The sequence below is a fragment of the Typopeltis vanoorti genome, chromosome 15, assembly GCF_054136105.1.
Source record: "Typopeltis vanoorti isolate ZY-2024b chromosome 15, IOZ_Tvanoo_1.0, whole genome shotgun sequence".
NCBI lineage: Eukaryota > Metazoa > Arthropoda > Arachnida > Uropygi > Thelyphonidae > Typopeltis > Typopeltis vanoorti.
In genome coordinates, this window is record NC_143563.1 from 53,331,639 (window position 1) to 53,349,775 (window position 18,137).

Genomic DNA, 18,137 nt, shown 5'->3' on the forward strand with positions numbered 1-18,137 from the left:
ACAACTATAAACAGGACTGTAGAAAATCCAGGATCCTAAATCAAAAATAACAATTGTAATACTAAAAATAGGACATCACTGTTAAGGAAGAAATCTGTAAGAAAGAATGTTTATTCATGTTGTAATTTATAATTTTTTTAAAATCAAAAATAACAATTGTAATACTAAAAATAGGACATCACTGTTACTGAAAGAAAACTATCTGTAAGAAAGAATGTTTATTTAAATTCTAGCTTGATGTAATTTTTTTTTCTCCACTAAAGGTCATGCCAGTAGAATAACATGTGATCAAATATTTGTTTCTCTAGCTTACAGTTTGTAATGTAATGCAGCTTGTATAGTATAATTGTGAATGCTCCAGATGATGCTCTTGATATGAAGATCGAAACATCGAGATAATAAAGTTATTTATAACACGGTTGTAAAATCCATAATTTATAAAATGAATATTAATAATTTCCATTATTATTAATGCTTTTTTCCAAATTTTTCTAAAATTTCTCTATGTCTAGGATAGTTTTCCTATATGTAGCTTAGGCTGCTAACAAGAACCACTTTTACTCTTTCTTTCATAAGCTCTTCTCTCTGATGACAATTTTCTCTCTTTTCTTCTTTCCTACAGACAAAGAATTTATGCCTTTTTCATGCTGTTGTCTTTAACTAAAGTTCAAAAGTTCACACAGTAATAAAAACAACTGATATCAATATTGGAATAAAAAGCGATAGCTCTATTATCATAAAGCTAAGTTTTATGGTAATGGAGCTATTCCTTTTAATCAACCACAAGGCTTAAGATTAATGAATTATTTATTAATTAAAATTTGTAACTCTGAAAGAAGATAATGCAAAATTATTTTGTTTGCAAATCAAATCTGTGTTTATCTGTTCATGAGAACATATAATACATATATTTAATCTGATATGGAATGATTATTTAAATGGGTATAAAATATCTATCATTAATCAACAATGCACATTATAGTGAATACCACTATAACAAAATGATGTACTATAACGAACTACAGAAAATCCTTGCCTAAGTACCAATGCTATTTTAAGCTCACTATTACAAACAATAAAAGCTGAAAACTTTCACTATAGTGAACTGAATTTCCTAGTAACTGATTACAATCTGGATAAATATCTAACAAGAGAATGCAAAGGAACATAAGAACAAACACTAATAGGAGGCATATGAACCAGAAGAGTATGAAATTATAAAAATCTACAATTAATGTCATTTACCTGAAATTTTCATAATGAACTACTGAAAATGTGTCTGTAAAAATTTAGGTTTTTACTATTAAAATCAAACATTTAGGTCAATTCTAATTCAGAAATATAGTTATTATTTTACAGATAGTCTTTGAAACACAGAATGAGTTGCTATCCAAACTAATCTCATAAGTTTTAAACTTCAAATTAAACAAATACTGTATATTTTGCAGTAGTTCCTCAATTTACAGTTCTAACTGAACAATATCAGTATGCCAGCTGTCTGTTACTTTTCTCCTGCCATCAGGTTGACTAATGCACAATGAATTCATTATTGCTGTTGCTTTTCTCTTTTTAATTCTTCTGTTTTTGACGATTTCTTTTATTTCTTGTGAACTCTTTTGTTCTGTTGAGAATGGAGTGCAGGAGGGTTAGTATTTTTACTGATAATTTACAGTAAATCTTGAGTTATAAACAATGTCTCTGGTGTCCATAAAGTTTTGCTAGCAATTGTCTATTGTATTAAGCAGTTTTCTGTCTAAGCAGTAATCTGATATACACAGCTTGGAAAGATATCAACACACCATAATGAGAGGAACAAACAGCAATGGCACTTACCTTAATAAGATATAGGTCCTCCTTTTGCTGCAATAACTGCAACAATCCTATGCATAATTTCCACACGCATACAATAGCGATCAATGGGAATTTTGGAATATTCTTCCTGTAGGCATGTAATGAGGTCCTGGACTGTTGCAAACCAGACATCCCTTGACCTCACCCAATGTTCCAGTTCATCCTACAGATGTTCAATAGGGTTGAGATCAGGACTTTGTGGAGACCAGTCAAGTATGGTGACATCAATGACCACCAACCATGCAGTTAAAACAGCAACCTTATGATATGGTGCACTGTCTTGCTAAAAGAGATAATGGTCAGTTCCCTAGAAACACTACAAAGTAGGAATCATCGCCAAGTTTCCACATCCCACTGTACTTGCTCTTTGCACCAATGAAGGCGACGCTGCATGTTGGTTTGGGTAATATGGGACTTGCATATTGTGATTCTACCATGGAAATCTGTTGTGAGCATTGGTTCTGAATGTTTTTGTGCAGATTTGTTCTGGTTGAAGCCCAGAATTCTGCATTCAATGTGTTGGCCAATGACTGGTAGTTTTACATATTATCCTTCATAGCACACTATGGTTACATTCAATGAGTGTGGTTTTTGATAAATTGTGGACAATTTTTTCTGTAAGCATGTAATGCCTACAGGAAAATGGTCCAAAATTCCCATTGATTGCTATTGTATGCTTCGTAGGTTCATCCACTGCAGGTAGCACTTACAGTTGACTCTTTCAGCTTCCATCTCAGAATGGTATCACTGAATGTTGACTTGGAATGGCCCAATTTGTCAATAATTTGCCAAACAGATAGGCCTGACATGGTATCCTATCATAACACCTCTTTCAAACTGTCAGTTCCCCTTCTAGCAGTCACCTCACCTGGACGCAGTTGTACTGACTAAGGAGCATCACATTCTTCCAATTTATACCAGCTACAAACATGACTTGTTGCATGGCACAATGCACATTGCACATGGGGGTGTCTGTTGACTTCTTTCCAAGCAGTGTACATATAAGAATTGTTTCATACATTATAAACATTTCTGAAAATGTGTCAGCAATTTTTTAAAAAAAATTCTCAATTTTCTATATCTTGTTTTCGCTCCTTTTTACTACCTCAAAAGACAAAGTACATCCTTGGTCTCTTCCTGATGTATATTGCCTTCCTTGTTCGCATGGCATCAACGACTATGGTCAAACTGTGTATTTAGCTGAGTTTAAACATAAAGAACATAAGAATTACATCAGGTTATTCCATTTCTGTCATCTTGGTATGCTGGCATTAATATTAATGCATTAAATGACTAAACAAAAAATCCACTGAAGTTTTTGTAAATTTGCAAGATTATTCAAAGGATTCTGTGAAAATTTTCTACATCAACTAAAATTTCAATAAAACTGATTCTATCAATCTCTCTTGCATTTGAGAAATAGTTCATTTATTCAAAAAATGAACATCAAAGTTTAATATCCTACCACACTTATTTAACAACAGATATCATAATCACTTAAAATATGATTTTTTTTTACACTGGTTACTTTCAGTCTCTGTTGCTTTGAGAATGCTAGTATTATATGAGAGAAATATAAGCTGTGAAGTTTTGTAATACAGTAATTTTTTTTCCCCTTCAACATTTTTGAATTGTTAAACCTTTTGTTATAAAGTACATTTGAGAAGGTATTGTTCTATAAACAAGACGCTCAGTTCAATAGTCATGGACTCAGACTACCTAACTGATGGTAGAAGTGTGCTGACCACAGACAATTTTTTTTGCATCAGAACAAATCCATGAAAAACAGAATTGTGTTTTTAAATTGAAAAAAAAATAAAAAAAATCCATAAAATTACTTTCATATTTGCTTCTTTAAGACTCTTTTCTATCAGTTACTGTTAGAAAAATTATACATACCTGAGCTTGAACACTCTGACAATTGATAAATTCCACAAAAGAAACTATATCATCAAATACTATTGAGGTTTTTTTACAGGAATCTAAAAAATAAGAAATATTAATTATATAAAACAGCCCTCTAAATTATCCTCAAATTTCCTTATTTTACAATAGTGAAATAAAAATAATTCAACTCATTACATTTCATATAATGCTAATATATGTGAAAAAAGTATACTATGTAATACTGTTATGTAGTATTAAAATTTCAATACTATTATATTTATCTTGATATTGCATTGATCTTTAATATCTACTTTTCTTAAGTAATTGTATTTTTAATTATTTAAATTAAGGGGATATTAAATCCCGCATTGTTTCAAAACCGAATATAAGAAACTCAAAGATCGGAATCAAAGAGTTTCATGCCGAATATAGTAACTATAAAAGTATTGGCGACTACTAGCGTAAGCTAAAGCAAGTAGTACAAACTAGGGCAACTCGTGGATAAAGCTCTGATCACTATTCTTAGTATTTCCCATAATGTAAAATCCATCTCCTAGGAGATGGATGATGTTATACATTATGGTGGGAGGTCACTACCCAGACTGGTTTTGACCTTTATTGAGGTCTCATCAGCGAGTAGGTAGACCAAATTATTAATACCAAGGGTATAGCGAAAAGAACTTATATATTGTATTTTTAAGACTGTGAAACCATTCCTATTATTCAAAGCAGAATTGTGCAGCTTTCACTTTAAAATAACAAGATGTCAAATAACTTCTTTGACAAGCCAACCAAAGTATTATCTACTAAAAATTATATATAAATTAAAAATGACTTAGAGAAGCCCTTCAAAAAAATTTATTTATTTTACAAGTACTTTATAAAATATATAAAAAGATTTTTTTCCCCCTGAAATGCATTATAAACTAACAAATCTCATGATAAGTATATATGAGTAAATTTATTAAACCAACAGTAGATTCAATGATCGTCCAACAACCATTATTTCATTACTCATTTTATAGGATGTTTCTTCCACTCTGGTCTGTCATATCTCATAGTCAGCTCTTACTTTATTAAAGCACTACTAACTGCAGTAATTTATATATATATTTATCTTTTGCTTCTAGAGCCTGTGTAGCTCAGTGGAAGTGGTGTTTGCACTCCACCATGCTAAATCGCTCGAAGATAGACTTCGAGTTCAAGTCTAGTCGCCGAATAGAGGAACTTTTAACTAAGCCTTTTTATGACTGGTTTCTGAGTTAGTCAATCTCTGGCACAGGCAAGAGGTTTTTTGTCTCCCAGAAACTCAAGAAAATCTACTGCAGAAGCCATACTATTTCAGACATTAAAAATATTGTGTTAGGGAGAACAAGACGGTGGCACTTATTGTGCCATATCTTCACTGCAGGCTGCTTAATTAGTGATAAGCTTGGGCCAGCTATCTCTGATTTGCTCCAGTGGAGATTGGCCCACTTGGTCCCCAAACGTTAGATAGGACTACAACGGCCTAGCCTACTCCCTATAAGGGAATAAAAAGGTATTAGCTGATCTTTTGCTTTTTGCTTCTTCTTTCTAACATTTCTACATCATATACCTATTTTGGAGTTTGCTTAAGATCAAAGGAAGATAAACGGGTAGTAGACTGCCATAAGGAATCCAGAGAACCGAACAGAGTTTCTGACCTAATGTTCAATTCTCACCTTCTTGTGGCGCATCCCATTAATAGGTATCTATCTGGATACTGAATGAACAAATGATGATGAGCTGGCAATCTGGGATTTAGCCGACCAACTGTATTCTTACTGGCTTAAAATCAAAATAAAATGGTACAACCTGAAAGAATATGATGCTGGCTAGGATGCTGCCTGGTTAAATTGAACCCTCTGACTAGGGTTCAATTTAACTAAGTCCCTGCTGTTTTTATTAGGGAACAAAGACAAACAACAAAAAGTCAACTAATGGAACAAACTCCAACTCAACATATCAGCAGAGTTCAAGATTGTTGGTACAATCATTATAACAAGCATCAATGGAAAAGGAATGGAACTAGTAGAAGACAAAAAAGGGGTGAGATTCTTCTAAGCAACAAACGATATTATATTCAGGCAGTAATGATCAAGGAAAAGCAGTTATAAAGTTGGTCCTTGTTGGGGATTTAAAAAGTAGGGTAGGGAAATGATTACCAGTCATATAAAAAAGATATCTGGGAAAATTTGGACAAAAGAGCAAAGCTAAAATAATAATGTTAAGTACCTGCTGAATTTCTTTTCAGGACATGGACTAGTCCTTGCTAACACCAAGTTCCAATATAGAGATAAGCACAACTTCACATGAAGAAAAGACGCAAGAAATAAGCAGTACTGAGTATGTTATTGTGGATATCAATATCTTTATGCTGGTTCAGGACATAAGAGTACACAGAGAATTTGAAATAGGAAGTGATCACTAGCTGTTCTGAGTAGGATAAAACTGAATATTATAGTGAACAGAAAGTGTGTAAGAAGGTTTTAAAAAATAAAAATTTCACAATGGCAACACTGAATAATTCAGAAGGCCTAGATAGAGGGTTCAGATGGTTAAATTCCAGATGATTGGAATTTAATTTAAATTTAATTTAATAAGATGGCTGTTCTGAGTAGGATAAAACTGAATATTATAGTGAACAGAAAGTGTGTAAGAAGGTTTTAAAAAATAAAAATTTCACAATGGCTACACTGAATAATTCAGGCCTAGATAGAGGGTTCAGATGGTTAAATTCCAGATGATTGGAGTAAAGCTCTCAGTACCTATCTATATATTTATTTATATATAAAAGAGGAAATAAAACAATGTGAGAATTACGGAAGAATTTCTTTGTATTGAGTGTTCCTGGTAAATTTATGCAAGCATATTTGAGAAAAGATTAAGAAAATTTATGGATGGGAACTTTGAGATCTACAAGCTGGGTTCTGGCCAAACAGAAATTGTTTATGATTGCATTTTCACTTTAAGACAAATAGTTGAGAAACCATGGAAATGTAAAAATAATCTGTATGTAGGTTCTGTAGATATGGAAAAGGCACATGACAAGGTGATAAGAGAAAAGCTGTTCAAAACACTACAATTATATGGTGTAAATGGAACATTATATCAAGCAATAGACAATATTTGAATTGTGAAGTCAGTAGTTAGAATTGAAAGAGGTAAATAAAGATAATTTAATGTAAAATCAGGGATGAGACAAGGGTGCACATTATCTGCACTGTTATTCATCATCTATATGGATCACATTATGAAGTAGTATTAAACCTGATATCAAAACTGAAGTTGTTAATTTCAACTCTTCACTTTACACAAATGTTATATTTCTATATAGATACAATACAAATCTGTAGGATTCCCTGACTAAATTAAATAACTGTTGTAAAAAATCTAGTATGAAAATCAGCAATAAAAAAAAGACAGACTATGAAAATAAGCAGAAAATGTGAACAGACAAATGCTTCTGGATCCTATGTTGTCCTCATCTTGTGATGCATCCAGTATTAGGTATGATCACCAGACACAAAATATGAGGATTAGCTGGCAAATTTTGCATTAAGACCAAACTGTATTCTGCATTAGCTGAAATCACAAAAAAAATGGGAGTAAAACAAGACATTTCCACTCCTTTTGCCAGAAAACCAAAGCAAGCAGTGAAAAGTCAGCTACTGGACTAAACCCAATCACAGAAGAATTGAAAGCAGGTACTATCAACATAAGTACTTACAGAAAAGAAGTGAAACTAGTAGTTGAATAAAAGAAGTACTATGGCAAGATAATTAGTGACTAATCCTTGAGAGACAAAGATTAAAACATCACAAAGATAAACTTCTTAAATGGCAGGCAATTTGCAGTGAGGGGGACAAACTTCAAAATGAGAAATTGGACAATATTTGTGCCTATCGTTCCACAAAAGATTTTACTAGTTTTTTTTAATTATTAGAGAGAGAGACAGAGAGAGAGAGAGGAGAGATGGATGACAAAAAGTTGGTTCCTGCTGGAGATCTTAACATGAAATGAATCTCAGACAAAATGTTTTGGGAAAATTTTAGCAACGCTAACAATAATGGTCAGTACTTACTAGATTTCTGTTCAGGACACTGATTAGTTATTAATAACAGTGTTTGAGCATAAAGATGTGCACAAATTTGATTGAGACAGATAAACACAAGAAATTAGGAAAACTCATATTGACTATGTTATTGCTGATAGTGATACATTATGCTGATTCAGCAGAAGCATATAGAGAATTTGAAAGAGGAAGTGATCATTTTGTTTTGAGCAGGATAAAAAGGAATATCATACTAAAAAAGAAAAATACGTATAAAAGTTTTAAAAAGAATCAAAGGCCAGCAGTTCCATACGATAAAATGTAGACTGCAATATACAGATATTACTGGAAAAAAAATTTTCAAAATAAGAATGAAACTTTGGACACTTGGTGGCAAAATCTGAAGAAAACTAATTGAGCACAAGAAGAATGGGATAAAGTTGTTTGCAAGGAGAGTAAAATCAGAACTTCATGTTGGACTTGAGAAGATACTGGAAAAGTCAATATCACATAAAAAAATTCCTAGAAACAAGTCATCAGAAAAATGTTAAGGTCTGTGTAAAAGCAGACCTGGTTGCCTAGTCAAAAACTCCCCAGTCAGTTACCCATATTCCTTACAGACTAGGTGGCAGTCTCATACCCATGAAAGGTTGTAAAACTATAGTACAAGGATTTTTTTTCTCTCTCTCTTTTTTTTTTTTTTTAAATTAATTTTACATTTTTGGGACATCAACTTAGATATCCACTTTCACCTATATTCACTACTCTTGCTCTCTACAGGTCAACTAATGGACAGAGAGGAAAAAGAAGACCAAGGAAACAGTTCGGGCAATACATAAGCAAACTTCTTTTTGAAGTTCATGAACTATCTGACATTTATTATTTGGCACAAAAGAGAACTCAGTTCACTTTTATTCAATAAACTATCTCCATGAATTTTTATTATATGAATATAGCATTGCTCTTTTCTCCAAATTTCCCCAAAATATGTGCATAGATTTGGTCTGCCAGGTTCCAAAGAGATAAAGAAGCTGTAGAAAGGGTACAAAGAAGAGTTTAAAAATTACATCCGGATTATGGGATTTAGATTATGAGGACAGATTGAGAGTATGTGGATTGCAGACTCTGATTAACAGGAGAAAGAGTGTTATATGATAGAGGTCTATAAACTTTTGAATGGGTATTATAGGATATCAACTGATGAAATTTTTCGTTACATGGAAGGTGGTGAGAGAACACAGGGGAATCCATGAAAGTTAAGTTTGTTCACAGTTAAAAAGGGGGTAAGAGCTAAGTTTTTCTCCCAGAGAGCAGTGAGTGATTGGAAAAAATTTGTCATTAAGGGTAGTGAGTGCATCTAATGTGAATGAATTTAAGGGAAGGTATGATAGCTGGTTTGGGTGATTTATAGCCTCACTTGATGAGTGCTTGATTCCCTGGAAGTCTCAGATAATAACATTTCTGTATGTCTGACAATCGTTTCCTACTCTGCTATTTAGATCTCCAACAAAGGACCAACTTTTATTTTTTCATTGTGTAGTTGCTTTCTCTAAAGCCTTTAAAAATTCCTCCACTTCTACCTTAGTAGAACCATAGGCACAATTAAATCTCATTGTCCAGTTCCCCATTCTGATATTTGCCCACATCACTCTACTTGATATTGTCTGTCATTCAAGAAGATTAGCTCGTAGTGTTGAATACTATAGCTACTCCTTTTCCATGATTGTTATTGTCTGAATATAACATTTTGTATTTATTGCTAAGAAAGATCTGAATAGTTTTTGTCTTTTTTGTTTCAGCCACCCCTATTACACTGATCTGATACTTATCCAATTCCTCAGCCAGCTCCATTTCTTTGCCATTCAGGCTTCTTATGTTGATAGGACTGATCTTGAACTCTGGTGATGTTGAGTTGGGGTGTGTTTCAGGATTTGTTCCAGTAGCTGACTTTTCACTGTTCAGAAGGTGAGGAATGAACATTAGGTCAGAAGCCTTGATTGGTTCTCTGCATTCCTTTAAAGGCTATGTGGAGGTCTCCTCTCAGTTATACAGCTTTGACTCTTAAACATCTCACTTATTATATTTTAACTACCTTTCAATATCAAGGATATGAGAAACTCATTAAGAAGAGGATACAGTCAATTCTCACTATAGTGGTAGTATGAATTTTCTTTAGAATAGCATTGTGCCTATGGGGGCTTCAACTGAGAATTTTCAGTTTTTTTTTTTTTTTTTAAAGTGAGAGTCCTCTGTATTTGATACACCATTTTGCTTCCCTCTCCCATAACATTAGAACATAGTGAACAATACCTCTTATTATGCAGGTCTGCCATGATAGAACAGACAGAAATCACAGAAATTTTTTTTATTATTATTATTACATGACACCTCCACAGAGTCCAAAGACTCATCAAGGGAAGGCACTTGCTCTACAACTCTCCATCTCCACCACTCAATCCACCAACCACAACAAACCACAATTACCATCATCATCTACACCAGCGTTTCCCAAATTTTTCCTAAGATGGAACACTTCACAAATCCTGAAATTTTAACTGAACACCTTAGTTAGAGTCAAGTATCATCAGTCTCGTATTCAATGTAAAGTTAAGCACACACTATCGCCGAAGCAGGCTGTATCGCATCGCATCAACCTTGCTTGCGACCACATGTTTCCTAGACTAGATACCCTGTACTTCACTTGTGCTTGGGGGTGTTGACCGCTGTGAATGGCTGAGTCAAGCTCAGTGTGCATTGGCCTTAATCGCACAATCTACATGCAAAATGAGTAGCACCTGATTTTCAAACATGTTTGAACTTGTTAAAAAAAAAAAATCAACTAACGCCTTTTTATTCCCGTAAATGGGAGTAGGCGAGGCCATTTAGCCCTATCTAACTTTTGGAGACTGAGTGGGCAGTTCAATCTCCACTGTTTGAACTTGTTGCAGCATTTAAATCAATTCCAGGCTCATATTAATTTTGATAATTTTTCACTGAACACTTATTCACTTTCCACGGAACACCAGTGTTCTGTGGAACACAGTTTGGGAAACCCTGATCTACACCAACGCCATCTACCACCCATTACCACAACTAGTATTTTCACAGACAATCATAAACATCCATGCCCATGGCGGGATTCGAACCTGCAGCCTTTTGGCCCGAGAGCAGATACACTAACCACTCGTCCATGCAGGCCAGCATGTCAACTAGTAAGGATTTGAGTATGTCAAACTTTACTACATTTTATTTTTCTAACCATATATTCAGATATGAAATATTGCCAAATTAAAGTAATTAATTAGTACTAAGTAAATGTTCTTTATTTAGTTAAAACTCATTCATATTTTATTCATAAATTGGGACATTCAAGTGCAGTTTGGACAACTGACAGTAAAAACAAAAAAAAAAATTAGTTTTTGTAAATATCTAATAAGAATAAATCTCAGACCTAAATTCATATTACTTTCATGGGATTCTTTCTTTAAAAACAATGACTACAGAAATCATGTAAACAGTCCACTGCAGTTTAAGAATTAAAGCAAGAAATGGCATCACTTGTGATAAATCAATAATGATTATGTTATTTGAATTAAACAGAAAATTTTGGCAGGATCTCTTCCTTCTAGTGTCTATACAGCAAACCTACCTTATGCACAGGTTTGCTATCTGCAGTTTGTTACTTGCAGTCAACCACAGTCCAAAAATATTAAATGGAAAATTCCAGAAAGAAACAATTCATAAGTTTTAAATTAAGTTTTAGAGTAGTGTGATAAAATCTTGCACCGTCACACCCAGGACGTGAATTATCCTTTTGTCCAGCATATCCATGCTGTACTGTATATGCTACCTGCCCGTTAGTCACTTAGTAGCTGTCTTGGTTATCAGATCGAATGTCATGTTATCACAGTGCTTGTATTCAAGTAACCCTTATTTTACTTAATGGCTCAAATGCAAGAGAAGTGACTGGTAATTTTGATACCAACTGTAAAACACTACCTTTAAGTGAAAAGGTACAAGTTCGTGACTTCATAAGGAAAGAAAAAACATCTTATGCTGAGGTTGCTAAGTTTCTATTTACATAACTTTTATTACATATATTGTTATAATTGTTCTATTTTATTATTAGTTACTGTTGCTAATCTCTTACTGTACTAATTTATAAATTAAACTTTATCATAGGTATGCATGTATAGAAATAAACATAGTATATATAGGGTTCAGTACTATCTGCAGGGTGGGTCTTGAATGTATCTCCCTCACAGATAAGGGGGGGGGAAGCTATTGTAATGCTAAATTTGTATTTATTTATTTTTTTAACCTTTTCTGACAACAGTCATGCTACATAATATAAGTCATTAAATTTAACTTGAACAGTTTTTTTGTTAACTTGTGCATGAATGATATCAGTTAAAACCTAAAACTATTTATTGAGTACAAATGTAGAGAATGTCTTCTGTAATAATATTACTCATTAAACTAATAAAAAAAAATTTAAACTGTCAGATAAGAATTTTTTTTTTTTTTTCCCAAATCTAATCTGACAATTCATGCTATGCACATATTTTACAGAACTAGAAAAGAAATACTGTGAACAAACTGAAATTTGGATTAAATATTTAATACCAGTTACCTAAGGTAATGGAATTGATCTTGCCCTTAACCATGACTATGCTATTAGTACACTGATATAAATGAACAGATTGATTCATTTCAGTTTCCGAAATGATGATATTCTTGTTACTGACTTGGTAATCCTAAGCAAAAAAAAAAGCCAAAAATTAAGCATTCAAGAGAAAGTTTTTGAAAATCATTTCAAATATCTTATAATGCACATTCACAATAAGCAAAAATAACATAACTACTCTTAAGTAAAATTTTTCAAAAAATATAATAGAACCAACCCCTCCCTAGCAGCAAGTCTGTTCAGATTTCAAAAGAAAATTCAGAACCCAAATTGAACAATTTGAAAGCATAAGGATTTTTATACCAAGAGTCTTTCTTAAGTTTTCTGCCATAGAGAAAATTAAAATAAAAGATCAACTGTATTCTTAATAGTGCATTTATAAAAGGCATAGCAGAAAGAATAAAGCAATTTTAAATGAAATAGCTTTCTTAAAAAATTATTTTGTTTAAAACACATCATTTTCACTTGAATGGAGAAATTTGTGACCTGAAAATTTCTTCCATAATTGTTGCCATTTTTGTTTGATTCACATTTTCAGTTCATTCAAGTTTGTGGCTGGCTGCCACACACACACTGAACTTCATGTATCCTCAAAGTAGAGAAGAGCAGAGAGGATAGGTTAGTAAAGAGACCAGTGCATATCACCATAACAAGAAACCACTCACTCACTCATTCACACAAGATGAAAATTTTTATGTCATAAGTGAACTGAAATGCCATCTTGATGCAACTACAGATTTTCAAGCTCTAGTTGAATATGTAATTGTAGCCTAAAAAATGCAAAAACTTGCCCATCTTGACTTTCAAACCGACAAGGTCTACAGCTAATGTAACATTTAGTGTTGCATCAGCTGAGTCACAAAGAGGATTTTCATGTGGTCCAGTATCTAAAATCTTGATATTAACAGTTAAGTGGAAATGTGATTCATTGTCTTTTACAGTAAGCTGATTACAACACTGAGTAGTGAACTGTTGCAAAATATGAATTTCAAATATAGAAAAATTAGTCAACATCTAAGATCTGCCAACTTCTCTCAGGCATGTGTAAAATACAGAATGTCTGTATTGTATGCAGATCTCCTAGTACTGTGTTCCACAGATTCCAACAAATGAGCTATGTTCTCTAAAAATTAAAGATGCCAAGAAATTATATTCTCAGTTTCATCCTTTATCCAAGCGTATGCAAACAAACTTTATGCGTGAAGTCTCTTCAGGAGTGGGTTACTTGTATATAGAGGCTAATGACTTCACATCAATTACCTTAGTATCCCATAATGCAAAACATATATCCTTATGGACATGTATATTGCTATGCATTATGGAAAGGGTCACTACCCAGACCAGTTTCAACCTTTATTGAGGTTCCATCAGTGGGAGTGATACCAAGGTTGAAGTAATGAGAAGTCATATTTCCATATACAAGTAGCAAAAAGGTGTTACACCTTATTACTAAAATACTCTGGATTAGAGATAGATCAAGAGCCATGTTCTCAGATGTATAATGAGAATGACCAGGTGGTTTGTTAATCATCACAGACCTTTCTTCACAGTATTCTTTGATCATCTGAAAACTTGAAAGAAAAGGAGCTTCCCACTACCTAAATGTGTAATGCCATGTAATATTACATATAGTGTAATATTATATGCAATGAAAATTTCAAGATGATTCAATACATTTTCATTTTCAGAGGAACTTGTGCCATAATAATGAATTTACTTTTAATATAAAACACAAATAATGATATAACATTTTATTTATAAATATTTCAGCTATCAAGCTATTGTCATTGTAGGAAGTTGTACAAAGTAGAATGTCAACAATAGATTATTTCAAACAATATTAGCCACACATACACATGACCACATCAGGATTTATTTATCTAAATCTTGTTAATTTTTATTTCAAATAATTTTAATTTTGGTTTTAATTGTAATCTCTTTTTATTTTGTAGCTACACAACATGGTGGCATTCCAGCATGTTCCTAAGCTCTGTAAATAGGATTAATGTTCTTTGTTCTGGCTTCACCTTGTGATTTTGCTGATACTCTTGATGACCAGTTAGCTTAGAATATTTACAATACTAAAAATTATTTATTCTTGTGAATACGTATATCTAATAACTTTACCCCCCCCCCACTCATGTGCTCCTTAGTACCATGGATAATGTTTGCCCTGTAGGCAATTCAGACCATAATCTAGAGTTGATTTCTTCTCTAATAGAGAAACACTTGCACAAATACTCTCATCTATGTTATTTTGTATTATGCCAAGCTGGACAATCTTCATATCTCTATGCTTTATTTTCTTATTATTGTTTTCTGCCCCAGCCATTTGTATCAATGATGAGTTCCCTGCAAACGGCAGCAAAGAACTTATCACTGATGCAATTCTCATTGATATGGAAATCATCATTTTGTTTTCCTATTTATGATAAAGCTGAAACAGGTGCAAGCAAATTATTACCACATCCAAAACCAATCTTGAAAGTGGCAAAAGCCATACAACCTGGGAGTGACCAGATGTCTTAAGTTTTTTTTTATTTATTTATTGAATTTACAGATCTTAAAATACAACTTAAGTCAAGACATCCAATCACTCCCAGATTGTATGGATTGCCTAATGTACATAAAGCAGACATCTTCCTCCATCTGATACTGGATGGTATAGCTCTCCTACATATTTTCTTTCTAAACACCTATCAAAACTTCTCAAGCCTCATATCAAACATTCAAACTCTTTTAACTCAACCCATTTTGTAGAGAACCCCTTTCAGATATGCAAATTTCTCCATCAGATATATTAGTTCAGATGTAGGTTCGTTGATTACAAATGTCTGTAGAGGAATCAATAGCTATCCTTGAGGCCATTTCCTCCTGACAATTACACGTCTCTTCCATCATCGCTTCAAATCCTCATTCTTTACCTGGTAAGGAATTTCAAAATCAACATCCAATCAAAGTCAAGCCAATGGTCAGTACTGTTACTGAGCTAGACTTCTTGACATGCAACAGATACATATACACTAGTTAATGCAAGTAGTTAGTGTTATCTGTTTAATGATAATTTTCTTTTATACTATCACTGGTTTTGAATTAGAAACATTCAGCATGGTTTTTCAATTGTGCTGAATATTCTTAGCCGATGTATTGTGAAATTATCAACAAAGACAAGTTTAGTGAGGTCACACTTTTCTTGGAAAGGAAGGACAAGATATAGTGGGATGATGAATTAAGGAGTGGCTTAGATCAAAATGTAAGAGCTAGTCAAATCAAAGATCTGACAAATAAGAGAACCATATGGAAGAAAACTTCCGATTAGAAACTAGGTCATGAAATATTTTATACTATCATTATATCTTGTACATCACTTTATGAACACAAAGTTGATGAAATCTGTTGCATTTATTGTAGACCAAATTACAGAATTTTACTCAAAACTTTATTAGGAAAGGGATAAAATAAAGATATATTAGGGATAAAGTATGATTATTTAAGTTCCTAATTAGATTTAATCACAAAAAAAGTGGAATATGTCAGAGGTTCACATTGGGTATACTGGTAGCTAGTTTTGACCTGTTGGGCAGGAGGATTCATGAGTATTAATTAACACTCAAACTAAAGCTAAGAATTAATGTTTAGCTTTAATAAAGGTATATTATTAAAATATTCATATATTTTATATGATATTATATATGATTTTATATGATTATTTAATATATATTCATATATTAAATAATCATACTTAAATAAAGTGTGATTATTTAAGTTCCTAATTAGATTTAAACATAAAATAAGTGGAATATGTCAGAGATTCATATTGGGTATGCTGGTAGCTAGTTTTGACTATTGGGCAGGAGGATTCATGAGTATTAATTAACACTCAAACTAAAGCTGAGAATTAATGTTTTGCAAATCTTAGGAAGTTTAACACAACTACATTTATTTAGGGTTTGCTTAAGGGTCAAAGCTGTATAACTGGGAAGAGACCTCCATATAGCCTTTTAAGGAATGCAGAGAACCAACCAGGGCTTCTGACTTAATATCCAATCTTCACTTCTTGTGGTGCACCTTGTTAGGTATTTATCTGGATAATGAACAAAAGAGGATGGGCTACAATTTGGGACTGAGCCAACCTTTTTTTTAGATTAAAAAAATCACAATGTAAAATGATGGTACAATATGACAGAATTTCATTGCCCAGTTAAACAAGGCTCACTATTGTTTTCATTAGGGAACCAGGTCGAACAGTACACTCTGCTACTGAAATAAATCCCAGAACACATCCCAACTCAACATCAGCAGCATTCAAGATTGGTACTGTCAACGTAAGAAGCATCAATGGAAAAGAAATGGAACTAGCAGAAGAATTAGATAAGTACTAGATCAACATAATAGGTGTGACTGAAACAAAAGAAGTCAAAAACAGGTGAGATCTTTCTAAGTGACAAATACTAAATGTTATATTCAGGCAATAACAATCAGAGTAGCTATAGAATTCAACACTAAATATGAAGATAATCTTCTTGAATGGGAGCAAAATATTAAGTAGAGTGATGTAGACAAATATCAGAATGAGGAACCGGACAGTGAGACTTATTTGTGCCTGTGGTACCACAGAAGGCTCTAGGAAAAAGTGGAGAAATTTTTTGAGGCATCAGAGAAGGCAGCTGAAACAATGACAAAGGAAAAGTCATTGTTCGTCCTCATTAGAGATCTAAACAGCAGAGCAGGAAATGATTACCAGACATATAAAAATGTTTTGGTAAAAGTTGGAGAAAACAGCAAAGCTAATAATAAGTGCCTGCTGGATTTCTGTTCAAGACATGGACTAGTTATTACTAACACCATGTTCCAACATAAAAATGTGCACAAATTCACATGGAGAGAAGATGCAAGAAATAAGAAAAGATTATGCTATACTTGATAGCAATGTTTTCCCACTGATTCAGGACACAAGAGGATACCGAAGATTTGAAATAGGACGTGATCATTATTTAGTTTTGAGTAGGATAAAATTGAATTTCCTACTGAAAACAAGAGTGCATGTAAGAAAGTTTTAAAATAATCAAAGTTGAGTAGCTTTCAGGGATGAACTGTACTCAAATACACAAATATCATTCAAGAAAAATTGAAAGAATTTGAAAACAATAACCAAAACTTGGAGATTCAACGGCCCTAAACAAAAATTGATTTATTCAGAGAAACATGTGAAGTTGTCTGTCAAAAGAGAGAAAAACAGAACTCCATTCATTATTCAAAATTACAGAAACAACTACCATGTTACAGTAATACTTCCTTTCATTTTAATATAAACCAAAACAATCACTCGACATTTCAACCTTCAGATCAAAGTCATAATTTCGAGTATACACAAAGAAACAAGCTACATTATAATTTACATAGTATGCTAAAGTCACAGTAATTTGGTCAACCGTTAAAACTACTGACCTGACTTCTGATGGGGGAAAAAAACCTTACCACATCAAAGCTAGAGTTCTATTATTTTCTATTTGGTTACAAATCAATAAGAGACATTAAGCTAGAGAGCAACATGCTCTCACATAAATTAGAACAAAATAATATAGATGGCCAATAAGAACTGAAATTATTGCTTAGAGTCCTAAAGTAACAGTTCTG

General features: G+C 32.9%; 1 protein-coding gene across 12 annotated transcripts in view; it reads right to left on the bottom strand.

Moving 5' to 3' along the window:
* Positions 1-18,137, bottom strand: part of capt (adenylyl cyclase-associated protein 1) — a 257,904-nt gene that overhangs the window by 18,113 nt on the left and 221,654 nt on the right. For all 12 annotated transcript variants that reach the window (XM_090404789.1, XM_090404784.1, XM_090404788.1 and 9 more), the window contains 2 exons: positions 12,447-12,570; positions 3,751-3,833 (listed from right to left, as the gene is read on the bottom strand). In XM_090404789.1, the coding sequence (XP_090260915.1) occupies positions 3,751-3,833; positions 12,447-12,570 (207 nt within the window). The remainder of the gene's footprint in view (positions 1-3,750; positions 3,834-12,446; positions 12,571-18,137) is intronic.